Here is a 13,626-nt window from a genome sequence, read left to right on the forward strand (position 1 = left end):
TTAAATGCTGTTGCATCAGAGCTGTTTTTTGGTGAAACACACATGGTGTTTTGTCCTAAAAAGTGTCGGGTAGCACTGTATAAGTGTACAAATGTGGAAGACATCCATAGAAAGAGGGCCCTATTAAAATGATCTATGGCGCATGGTCTAAAGTGAATGGCACAAGTGCATCAAGGGCGTGTCCTACTCTACTTTTGCTTGTTAAACGCTGCACAAGGGGCACAAAGTAAGGCACAAAAGGAGTTTTATTTAGTCTCCTAATTAATCGTAGGTGTGTTTTGGGCATAACATGAATTAAACCAATCAGAGGGTCATCTCCCATTCCTTTTAAAAGCCTGCACCCAGCGCATTGCTATTTAAATCAATGGCGGATGAATGGCACATTATAAAAACCGTTTGGACGTGAAATAAACTTTCTCTGATCATGAAGCCTAATGTTACTCTGCAGCTTTGTGGTTTATATTTATTAGTGTCTGAAATCCACTGCAGACAGATATTCATCTCCTCTATGAAATGTATGGATTCTCACTGGGCTGCATAATAAGAAACCATGATGAGCTGGTCATGGTCACAACTCTTTCTTTATAGTGGGTTTATGTATGGGTGTTTTCTTTGAAGATTGGACTGTGTTTAAAGCAGAGGTAGGGAATTCTTCAAAAAACAACTTTTTGGCATATTTGGCATACACAAAATAATTATGTTCATCTGGCTCCTCCTACTGCTCCTGATGCCATTTGCCAGAATCCACTGCTCGAGCGGCAAAGAGGCATGACGACAAACAGTGGGGAATAAGTTTTGAGGGGGGATAGTTGTGTACTAGCCTCTCATCCCGCTGATAGACGTTGTCGCAGCTGCCTGCCAAGCATCAGAGGGGCGTCTTTGAGATGAGTCACGGCGAGGTACGGGGTTTCACAGGAAAAACGGCTCCTCCTTGTGGGTTTGTGGAAGGGACTACTGCTTTTATGATTAGAGAGGCCGCTGTCAGTGCATCTTGACCGATCCTGTTGGCGTGTTGGGAGATTTCAGTAGTCAATGAATTATGCTGCTCATGTGTAAATGCGCACAGCGTGTCTCTTAATGGGAAGCATCTTACTATCTGAATAATGCACCTTTTAATAGCTTGGAAATACTGGACCACTGACTTTAGACAAGGTTTGTGTTAGTCAATGACACATCTTGCATTCTGCTGCCTCAAGACAGCAATGCGCCAACAATACACCTGACCACTCCTCATTATAAGACTAATTTGCTACTTACACAACGCAGGCACTGGGCATAGGTGACACCCATAGTATGAACGGAACTGGATGTGCATTTCCTGTCCATAGACCAATCTCCACGGTAGGAATTTCAGACTTTATGCGATGGCTTAACAATTTCATGCTTTTTCCACCTTTGCTGCTAAGAGGGGTCCTTTTTTGCATGGCCATAAGCGGTTGCATTTCAATTTCATGCTGTAATTTTTCTGCTGTCAAGTACGCTTGTTTCTTTGCCATTAGAAAGATGTAGTTCTGCAACACAGATTATTTGGGACTACCACTGTAACTGCCCTCACAGCTCCTCATATTTTTAAGGAAGTCTGTTGAATTTCCAACTACAACTCGAGTTATCTGTGGAAAAGCAAGCTGCATTTATGCAAACTGCTCGCTTTCCAGAGGAGTTAGAATCACAGATGGCACACATGTGTATTGCATTTCCAAATGACAACGAGGAAGCTTTTGGCAACTGTGAGAGACATGATTCGCTATACAAGTTATGTTACTGTGATGCTTTAGAGATGCCGGTAGATAAACTGTGTTGTTTTTGGACCGAGTAAGACTTGCTGTTCCTCCCTGTTTCAAGTATCTCTTCTAAGCTAAGCTAACAGGCTTCAACCTGCAGCCTTGTAATTGATGGACAGATTGTCAAGAGTATTATTCATGTTGTCATCTAACTTTAAAAGAAAATAAGTGCTTTCCCCAAAAGGCTGAAGTATTCCTTTTAGTGTAGTCATAGAGGTTTGATAAATAAAGGCCCAGGTCTCATTACACTGGGTTATGAAATGAGCTTAAGCACACAACACTTGATAAGGTCCAGGTAAAAACTTTGGAGTATAACTCAGCAGTGGACAGCAAAGAATCCAAAGCCTGTTACCTAACTTAACCTTATTTATGCTTCAGTTAGTGACTAATGACACAATGTTGAACAAAATGGCATCATGGGAGTTCAGCAGCATTACTTTTAACGGATTTTAATGGATTTACCAACACATCCCAAAAGAATATTTCACACAGCAAAGAGCTTGAATTTTATCCCAGATTAATTGCTGCCTTTGCTGACCCTTGCCATGGACACTTTCCTTCTCCCAGAATGCAACACACATTCACTCACAGCAGTTTTGCACCTCTTATGTTTTATGAAAATTATACCGATTCAGCATTATTGCAATGCAGACATCTTCACAGTTGAAAGTGTTAGTTAGGATGTGTGTGTTTGTGTGTGTGTGTGTGAGACGCAGCTCGATATGTTTGCTCAAACTAATTAAAGGCCAGTCGGCGGCAATGGCGTCGATGGATGTGTTTTTAATGATGTGAGCGAAGGTGAATATGCAAAACGCCACTGGAGCCCCAATTTCATAGCGACAACTTGATTACCTCATTGATTTTTATCTAAAGTGGCATCAAATATGAATAACTATTCACATATTAGTATGTGAGGGAGAAATGTGTGATGTATAGTGGAAGTCAGAGAGATGCAAAGGTGTGTGCAATGATCCATGTGTTTATGGGAAGGTGCCACTTGTGAATTTTCTAGTCTTTCTATCTTTGTGAGAACCAAGAGAAGTTTTAGACTTTCAGGCATTATGCTCAGGACAAGGTTTCTCATGAGTCATTTTAATAACTTTGTTGGGTTATTCATGTTCCATAAAATACCAATTCTGATAAAGCTGATGTAAACATTATATCACAAACTGCATCAAAGAGGCTGGAATCATACATTTAAATTACTAGGGCTGCCCCCTTACAGTTGACCAACTTTTCATTAGTCGGTTAGTGACAAAAAAAATACAAAGTTTGGATTGTTGCAACACAGACCTTTTTTTTTCACTTACCGCGTTGGTGTTGGTTTACACCGTTAGCAGCTTTGGACCACCAGGAGGAGGAGCACCAGAACCAAGGGAGCAGGCAACATCAGGAGCAACCTGGGGATCAGTGTCAGTGGCTTGGGCCCCCTAATAATAGTGTAGCAGCGGGTGTTGAGCAGGAACATGCGGGGCAGCAGGAAGCCTGCAACCGCAGATCCAGATTCTACAGCTTTGGAGTCAGAAACATCTGCAAAAAGTGACAGAAAGAGAGAGGATAGGGATGAGAAAGCACAAAACTACAGGACAGGGAAGACGTTTAGTTAGTAAGATGCATTAATGGGATAAGAACACATTTATTCGACACTTCTATCCAAAGTGACTTACAATTGCCATATATGTAAGAGGTCGCACACCTTTGGGGCAACTAGAGGTTAAGTGTCTTGCTCAGGGCCACAATGGTGGATGGTCACAGTGGGGAGTTGAACCCGGGTCTCTCACACCAAAGGCATCTGTCTTATCAACTGTACCGTCATCACCTCAATGGAGAGGGTGAGAACGAGAGTGGAGAGAAAGGTCAATGAATGCATTTTGTGTGACAGCAACAAAAAGTTTATCCACATTTCCTGCTGCTTTGCTGACTGGGTGAAGAGTTTTGAAATAGCGAAATAATTTAGAGAGCATCTGTAAAAAAACTCTATATTACACATCAAGATCAGTTTTACTCATAATGATTATCACTGCTCGCCCTGTGAAAACAGTTGTATGACGTCTTCTGTGACTTTGAGGGAGCCTTGTCAAGAACTTGGTCAACCTTGATGATGGCACCAGTTACCTCAGCTTGGGTTTCCAGACTGCTAATTTTGATCCAAGGGTTTGCGTTTCAAACTGGGGATGTGGGGTTTGAAAGAAGAGGATGAAAGTGAAAAGATATTAGCTTGTTGGTTTATGGGAGGTGAGCACTAGGTTTAGTATTTTTTTTATTGTTATTATGACCATGGCCAACTGACCAAGGAACCAGTTAACAATATAAATCTGTCTCATCACCCATCATGTGATCATGTGTTTATGCACTTTGTGAGACTGGGCCTAATGAAAAGATCAGTTTGTGCAAATGAACAAAACAAGCACTGATATTGTTCCTCATTGACGCTCTACTTTTCTCAGGCCTGGGAGGAAGTGTGCATGCGTTTGTGTGTGTGTGTTATGGTTAGTTTTGTGGTTGTGGTGAGCAGAAGCCGTTCTGTGTGAAACCTTAACTTCTGCAAATTGTGAGATGAAGTGCGTCATACCCGTGATGATGCAAATGTGTGTGTGCGTGTTAAAGCTTGTGGAGGATGTACGTTTCAAAAGCCACAAGATTCTGGCTGCAGTGTTAAGTGACGACCATTACATGAAATTGAAACACGTTGGGCATAACATTAGAAAGGCAATTACTCCCAACACAATAGTTTATACAGAAAACATTTTGCACACACTGAAAAGATGTAGACTGGTGCTACAGTTCACGATGCCTATTCTTTTTACAACACATTTTAAATGTCAACAGCCACAATAAACAGGGTGTTATTTCCAAAATGTTTTATTTGTTCATTAAATTCATTCATTTCTAGCCAAAATAAATAGCTAATTCTAAATAGCTTCTCCAAAAACGTTTAAGCCCACTTTCGATCTACCATCTATTTTTGTAAAACTGCTGATATTCGAGCTCTACACAGCTTATTTATCGCCTCAAAACTTCTGAGAAGTTGATGTAGAGATGAAATAGCGTAGGAAAATTGTGAAATATGAAACTTTCTGTCACTCGCCTTTGTCTGGCGCGTGCAATGACGATGCACTGAATTGTAACGATTCTCTTTGACCAATCAGCTTTATGCAGTTTTTTTCACGTCACCTTTTCGTAGCGCTTCTGGGCGTTTGGAACCTGAAAACCAAAACCAAAAAACCGTGGGTGTGTAGAGTCGAGGCGAGTCGAGCTGGTACCATGCGGTGGAAAAGGGACATAAGTGCTGCCTGTGGCGTGATTTGTGCCAAACTTAAATATTTCCATTCTCCCCACTAAACATGGGTTTATTTGTGTAGGATAATAAGCATTAACTTTTACTTCTAAAAAATGCCTAATGTTCATCATGTTGCCGATAGTCTACATTGGAGATAACTAAACACATTTTAAATGAATTTGAAGAAATGCGTGTTTAATTTATTTTGTTATACAGTGTTTAATTGTATAATCTGTAAGTGTCTATGTATATATTCCTTTGTTATTAATGAAGTTATGTGTATTATATGATATTTGCTCCTTTGTTAAGTGATCAGTGTGTAATAAATGTAAATCTTCAGTTCTTTGTTTAATGTAAGACAGTGTTTTTCATTTAAATCTCTCTCTAAAATAGTTACTGATGCAGCCAAGTGTCAACTAGTTGTTCTGTTCTCCTGTCTGTCCTCACTCTCGCTCCCTCACTCTCCCCTCTCCTCTACCCTGCCTGGTAATTTGATGCTGAAATATGTATCTAAGGATGTTTAATAAATTATGTATCTGTTATTTACTAATGGCCCTATCGACTGCAGAGCCTGTCCTGCCTGATAGGGTGACGGGGGAAGGGGGTTAGCAAACAGGGAAAACTGGAGAAAGGGATGATGGAGGGACAGAGAGAGAGAGAGACAAGCCTTAAAAGGGTTTCAGTCGTCCCTCAGGGAGGACAGAGTGATGCCATCAGTCTCTTCTCCCTCTCCTGCCTCCGTCCTCCATGTGGAGACGGCTTTTGGTCACAACTGAAGACGGATGGTGATGCATTCTAAACAGAGCGTTCAGAAAAACTGCTGCCAGCTACTTCAACTTTTTAGGTTGTCATCTCGGGGTGTGGTAAGATAGGGGACATATTCAAAGCAAGTGGGAGAGTGGTGTGGTGGGAATGAGGGTGTTCGAATAAACAGCTCAGGCAAACACTTGTCTTTCCGTGAATTTTATTCAAGTCCTCTGCAGAAGGAACTCCCTGGGACACACACGCATCAGAGTATCATCCCAGTTCCTTCCTTCTCCACATGATAGTGGATAGAAAAGCTTGGCTCTGGGCTGCTGTGTACTGTCCAACCAGTCATGTTTGGTGTCATAGTAACAACATGAATATACCACAGTGACTATTTTAAAATGCAGTTCCTGTGAGCAGAATGAGGTCCAAGATGACTTGCAGGACGTAGGCCTACTTTGAATCGTCATACACCTGACTTGACTGCACCAGGAAGACAGCAGGTCTGACTGATTTGGATTTGCCACTTTTTTGGCATGCCTCTGAAGCAACTGCGCCATCACCACCCCTGTGCATGCTTCTTTGTGCAGTCTACAGTGTGTGCAAGTACTGGCACATGACAAATGGTTTATCCTGTTATGTCAGCACAAAGGATACTTTTTACCTAGGCTAGCACCCATGCAGTTGGTTCTCTCTTAAAAACAATCTTAGGGGAGATAAGAAAACCTGGCATGTTAGCAGCTAGACTCTTAAGAATGTATGCTCTTTACAAATATTGCCCTGATCAATTCCTGTCGTGGATCACTGGATTGCAACAATTACAATATAATAATGCCATCAAAGAACCTAATCGACTCCTCAACTCCAACAAACCTGTAGTCACATAATACCAGCAACAAAAAAGAAAAAAAAAAATTCTAAAGCTGGATCAGTGCTTTCTTTATATTGGAAATGGGACATTTGGGTAATTTTACACCTGTACAAAGATTTATTAGTATAGTTTGCTGGTAACAAGACACAAAGATTTAATAGTGAATATCATACTTTCAAGAAAGAACTACATTTCAACATTTTTGAATGGAGTTGGTATCAGAGCTTGAGGTTATAAACGGCTGAAAAATGCAACTACAGCTGGAGTCTATGTGTCTGTCCTGTGTGTGTGTGTGTGTGTGTGTGTGTGTGTGTGTGTGTGTGCATATTTCTTATCAGGATTGGATTCAAAGCTCCATGGCTCCGCACCTGGGATCAATGGGCCTAGACCAGCAGACGCAGAGTTTGTGTAAGTGTGTACTTTAATGTCAGTGTGTGTGTGTGTGTGAGTTTGAATCTATATGTGTATATCGAAGTGTGTGTCTGTACATCACAGTTTGTCTTTAAATATGAAAGTGTGTCCATAGTGGAGCCAGTATGTGACCAGATAATGTTGCATATAGGACCAGTTGTAGGGAACTCAACCAATACGCATCTCAAGTGCATGACAAGACTTATCTGTGTGTGTGTGTGTGTGTGTGTGTGTGTGTGTGTGCGCGTGTGTGTGTGTGTGTGTGTGTGTGTGTGTGTGTGTGTGTGTGTGTGTGTGTGTGTGTTAGTCAATATATTTGATTGTTCCAGTAGTTGTATTAGTGAAAAAACTGCAGCGGAGAATTTATTTGAGGGGCAGCAGACAAGGAGACGTGCTGTCTGTGACTGCACACACACACAAACTCACACACATTCATGCATTTCTTTCTGTTGCTGTTGTTTCTTTTTGTTTGCCTTTCAGCCTGCATCATATAACTGTCAGTGCTCACAATAGGCACAGAGTCGCACGCCCTCGGTGTTTGTTGCTCTGAGTTATTTTCTTCTTCCTGTGTGAACCGAGAATCTGCGTGCACACAGCACTCTCCATCTGGCTGTTGACTGCAGAATATGCTGAGTGCAAATATAGATCTGTGACTAATATAAAAAAAAGAGACATGTTCTCTGTGCACAGTTTTCAGCAGAAGGTTTTTTTCAAATCCATGCAAGAGTTCAACTGAAGAGTTTCAAGACATAGGCAGGCAACAAGTAAACAACAATGTGAACACACACAGACTAAATTGCTTGATTTAAAGGCATCAATTCCGGTCACTGAACAATGTCAACTTACTGTATATGGCCAGAAAACTTGACATACAGATATCGAAAGCTATAATAGTGTCACACTGTGAAAAGTAGCCGATAGATTAATAGAACAAAAACACTTCAAGAAGCCTGTTGCACTAGCTGATTAAAAGTCTGAGGTCATGAGGAGAAGTCAGAGGCTCACCGAAGCCATTAGCATTGCTCCTCTGGTGGACTGACCCATCAACTGTCTGACTGACAGTCTTCTCTAGAGCCATGCACAGCTAAAAAAAAACAACAACAAAGTTCTCCAGGAAACAGGCATGTAGGGAGAGCAGGGCAGACAGCAGACACATGCAAACGAGGCACCAAGCCAGACCGACAAAAATCCTCCAAGAAGCATGAATCACATGAAAGAACTGATGATCTAGCAAACACCGGAGTGAAAACACAGGGTTTAAATGCAGAGGGTTTACTGGGATGTGCCTCAGGTGTGCAGGTAATCACAGATTGCAGAGTAGAGTGGCGAAGTCGGAAAGTCACGCCCAGACACACACAAACGCACTCACCTAAACACAGAGAAGACAGACAGGGGAAACGGATAGAAACACAAGGGAATGGAGCAACGCTGACCATGATAGTTTCCAAAACATGGAACCAAGTGGCGTCAGCAACAATTCCTGTCTCTCGTGAAGAAAGCATAAAACACACTTGTCTTGTATCCTGAATTGTTTCAAGTAACTGTACAGCATAAAACCCTGCGTATGTGTCAGTGATGCCATAATGACAAGGGACTATAGCCCGTCACAGGAAACGTACCAATAATGTAAATATAATCTCCTCTGACTCTTAATTAGTTCATAAGAAATTGCTTACATCTGCTTTGGGGAGGTTATGTCAAACTCTGTGCGTAACTTCTATGGTGCAACTTGTTTTTACTAAGTGAACGTGTAACTCCCACCATACATTCAAACTTAGCTTCTTTGAAGTGTAAGTCATCGTTCCTGTAAGGAAGTCATTGCTTTATAGACCAGCGACAGCATTGAATGGAGGCACACTCTTGAAAACTACATGGTCAGAATGAATCATTACACTTATAAAAAATATTATCTCTTGATATTTTGGGAACACACATATTTTGAGTAGGTCTGCAACTATTATTAATTTTCATGATTGATTAATCTAGAGCTGTTTTAGTGATCTAGTCTATAACTTGTCAGTGACACATGCTTATCATAAGTTCCCAAAGCCCAAGGCGACGACTTCTGATTACTTGCTTTGGCCGACCAACAGACCAAAACCTAAAGTATCCTGTGAAACACACAAAAAAAACAGATCTTGACACAACCTAAGTTAGAACCTGACAATATATTCAAAATTTAGCAATTTTGCTACATTGTAGTCCAAAATAATTAATTCATCATCATTAGTTTACAAGGTTGAGAACATACTCATAATATCAACTTTAAATCAGCGTGGATTCCTGGAGATGCTCAGAATCACGGGGGCCTATGGCTACTGAGCGAACTCTGCTGATGAAGAACAAGCTAGTGAGTGGACCTTGAGCTGAAAATAATAAGAGATGTTTGTTATAAATTCAACAAAAATATCATATGTATCTCTAAGGTAGTATGATATAAGTGAATTGATATTTAATAAGAAATAGGCTCAATGCAATGGAAATCTGTCGTATCCTATTCTGCCTATTACTGGGATCATTTTGCTAAAAATACAAAGGAAAAAACAAGTATCCTTGACTCCTGCCAGATGTCTTTGTTTAATGTCTATCTGGTTTTTGGCCCAAACGTCCAGACTGTTTTAAAATCAGGCCTTTTTCATGTTTTTCATGTGGGCGCTTTATGTTGCTTTGCCATCTCTGACCTGTTGGGGTCACTGGAAACCCAACCCAAGCTGCAGAGGTAAGTGACACACTGGATGAATAAGATTGTTCCATGGCTGTTAACGTGTTATGCTGCTTTGAGCATGACTCAACATGTTTTCCTTCATCCTAATCAGTGTGTTTAGTGAAGTCACTGATGAGTAAGAATTTACAAGAAGTTGAACATGTAAGGAAACAGAAAAAGGGAGAGAGATTGGAAAAGGAGGTGCATTAAATTATAAGCACTGCTTGTTAAATTAAGTCATGACGTTTGAATTTCATTATTTTAAAGCAGCACCAGTGAGGCTTGTTTGTTGCTCAACAATTAGCTAGTAGCAGCTCACATTATATTGAAAGCAGATGTTTAAATTGCTAACAAGTGGATGTTCCAGTAATACATAAAGTCCCTGCCAGGACTCTGCAGTCGCTACAAGAAATTCAAAACAGCTTCAAGATCTTACCACCTTCCCAAAATCCTGCTGAAACCTCATCTCAGATCCCTAAAGCCCACGTTAACCCCCACTGATGATACAGCATTATTTATTTTTCTACATCCTGACTTGGGAGACGGGAACTTGCACTGGAATACAGCTTCCAGTACATTATTATTATTATCAGTACCAGCTGAATCAGCTATTGATCAGAGCGGGGATTTCTTTCTGTTTAAAAACCGCCTTGAGCGAGGCATTGTAGAAACACATTCCAGCTGCAAACACTACAACGTGTTCAGTCTGACGGCTTGGTGAAATAACACTAAACGTCAAATCATGCAGTTGAAAGGAATGTGTTGTGAGACTAACTACAAGTAAAGTACAAAAAAGCAGTCAGCTTAAACAAAAGTTTAAACAAAAGTTTAAACTGATCAAAAACACTACTAGTACTGTGATGGGTTTGCATATTAGAGTTTCTCAAAAAAAAACATTGCAGACAAACAGAGCTAAAAAACACTATCCTGTCATCTAATCCCAGATTACGGTATTGTCTTCTACCGACCACTTCAGCTGTAAGATCTGTGTTTTCACTGGGCTCACTGGGAGCTGTGGTCAACCGTGCTGCTCTGCTCCTCCTTTCGGACTGTTATCTGCAGACCTGCTGCTACTAAATGGCCAAATAGCTATATTGAACGAAAAAGGGAGAGACAGGATGATAAATGTGAGGCAAAGGCTGTCCCGAAACACACCGGGATAGTCAACACCAAGGTCTTTAAATTGTTAGAGTCAATAATGCTTTGCTTATTGTGTGAGTTTTGTAACTGCTTGCTAATAAAATATTGGGAAATGCCATACGTTTTGCAATAGAAGAGTATAAGGCCGGTGGAGATCATGTTAGGTGAAAAACACAAAAAAGACAAAACACTCTGCTAAAAAGCAAACATGTTGGATGGATGAGACTCAGCTGAGTGATCAGCTGGTGTTAATGTGGAAAGATAAGTCTGGCACAGTGCTGGCTCTGTTGATGATGCCGTCCAGTATGTTATGCACACGCACCTTTTCATTTGAACTTTTGAATACCACATTGCTTGTGTGTATGTGTTTAGGTTGTTCCAACATTGCGGCAAGCCACTCACCACAGACCTCTTGGCAGTCGCGCTGTGGCCTCAAAACCTCTTTCACCACTGTGGTCTGTGTGTTTATCTTGTAATGGTGGTAATGGTTGTAATGGTAATGCTGTGTGGCAAGTGACATATAAGAGCTCCAACAGGCAGAGTGTAGAAATAATCTGTTCCTACCTGTTTTATACAGTCTATGGTTCCTACCAAGATACAGTACAACTAGTACTGCAGTCAGAGTATTCCACTTACAGTAGGGCTGAGACGAGAGGCCAAATGAAAGGAAGCTGCGGTGATGAGTGCAGTGATGCAAATCAACAGACAGTAGGATGTTTCAGATTTAAATGAGACCGTTAATAGAAGACAAAGTAGAACAAAATACAATACAGACAACTCATACTGGACTTATTTTATTAGGTTACAAGGCAGATTTATTTCTCATTTTACAACACAGGGTTGGATTATGAGATGAAGTAGTAGGTCACTCTATGCTGCTCACAAAAAGCAATGTTAAATACAAATATTGTGTATATATATATATATATATATATATATATATATATATATATATATATATACACAGTAGAAGGGTGGATAAATAACAAGTCATAGAAATAAAATAATTTTGCATGGTGGAGCTCTGAGGATGAATTAAGGAGTCTCACAGGCTGGGGGAAGAGGCTGCTCTGAAGTCTGGTGGTGCGACAGCAGACACTTCTGTATCTCTTCCCGGAAGGCAGCAGGGTGAACAGGATGTGGCTAGGTGGATGCTGTTTTTAAGTATCCTTTGGGCTCTGCCACCTCGCCTCTCCGATACCATTATTCTTGGTAGATGGGTACCAGTGATCTTCTGTGTTGCACCCGCAGCAGAGCTGTGGACCAGTTTTCAGATGTTTTGAGCTCCTTTTATATTTATATTTGGTGTTGGTGGTGTTGAGTTTTGTCTATCTTATTTCTATTGTGTGGCTTAAAGGTCAAGTGGGTGGTCCACTAATCAGAAGGTCGGTAGGTTCGATCCCCGGCTCTTTCAGTCTGAGTGAAGTACAGTTGGATTTACTGAACCCCCCATGTGTGTGTATGATCAGTTTCTTTCAACTGTGTGCAGTTGGCACCTTGCATGTCAGACTCTGCCATCAGTGTTTCACTATGGGTGAATGTGACACGGAGTATAAATTGCTTTCAGTGGTCAAATGACTAGAAAGGCACTTGAACACGTGTTGATTCAATCTGATGCAACATTAAGGAATCCAGGGTGCATATACACAAGTATTTATTGGAAGGTTAAATGCAAATCACACCAGATAAAACGGAAATTCACTAAACTAAAAGACGAAGATGTGTGCGATAAGGAGAGCACGTGTGTGTGTGTGTGTGTGTGTGTGTGTGTGTGTGTGTTGGAGGGGGTCACTGCACCACACACATGGAGCTGCGAGGGGGGTTGACTGTCCTGGCCACGGTGTCCTGACTGTAGTTCACAATGTCTGCCTTCACCACACGCTGAAAGGTGGAAAGACATAAACACACATGGAATTAAAAAGCTGCCACAACAATAAAAACATAGGCTCAAACCATCAACCTCCACCCACGTCACAAATTAAAGACCGGCACATTTTAGAGAGGAGAAAATATATTTTAAATGATATTAGCTGTTCATTACGGTGAAGTAAAGCTTAGAGCTTATTACTTTATTAAATCAATTAGGGATGCACCGAAATGAAAATTCTTGGCCGAAGCCAAAACCGAATATACTATATATTTTTACCACTGCATAAATTAAATAGTCACAGTGCTTCCACAGGATAAAGTCGCCGACCTGCCTAACAGCTCCGGTCAGCTCGCACTGGTCTGTTTCAGTGGATTTACCATAAAGGCTTGAATATGTGTGCACTCCAAATTTAGGTGCGGCTAGCTTAATCGCCTTCTCAGAAACAAGTGACTGTGTGAGACAAGTGAAAAACTCAGGTCAGACTGTTTGTTGCCTTTTCTAAGAAGTCAGCCACAGATGGAGTGGATGTGGTAGGGGACAATTCAGCAGAATAGTGTCTGCAAACGGCGATTTTTGCGTCTTTCTTAGACATTTTAAAATGCTTCCACAGTGTCAACGGAATTGTTCGGTAAAATTGTCTTTTGACTCAGTAGGCCGAACACCGAAAGTGTTGTTTTTTTAATATATTTTTGCCGATTAATTTCAGTGGCCGAGCATTCAGTGCATCCCTAAATCAACCGTTCAGGAATAGATGTCCTGTGAAATACACTTCTTTACTTTCTTACAGAGAGTTAAATGAGAAAATCAATACTACTTTCATGT

General features: G+C 41.0%; 1 protein-coding gene across 2 annotated transcripts in view; it reads right to left on the minus strand.

Annotated features, from left to right (window-relative positions):
* Positions 1-12,681: 12,681 nt before the first annotated feature.
* The window catches only part of rab28 (RAB28, member RAS oncogene family), a 29,208-nt gene continuing 28,263 nt past the window's right edge, over positions 12,682-13,626 (minus strand). Inside the window, exon 7 of one of the 2 annotated variants that reach the window (XM_046029738.1) lies at positions 12,682-12,815. In XM_046029738.1, coding sequence (XP_045885694.1) covers positions 12,723-12,815 — 93 coding nt within the window. In that variant the 3' untranslated portion in view covers positions 12,682-12,722. The remainder of the gene's footprint in view (positions 12,816-13,626) is intronic. The other variant, XM_046029737.1, reaches the window with a different exon arrangement.

Source organism: Micropterus dolomieu, linkage group LG19 (genome assembly GCF_021292245.1).
Source record: "Micropterus dolomieu isolate WLL.071019.BEF.003 ecotype Adirondacks linkage group LG19, ASM2129224v1, whole genome shotgun sequence".
NCBI lineage: Eukaryota > Metazoa > Chordata > Actinopteri > Centrarchiformes > Centrarchidae > Micropterus > Micropterus dolomieu.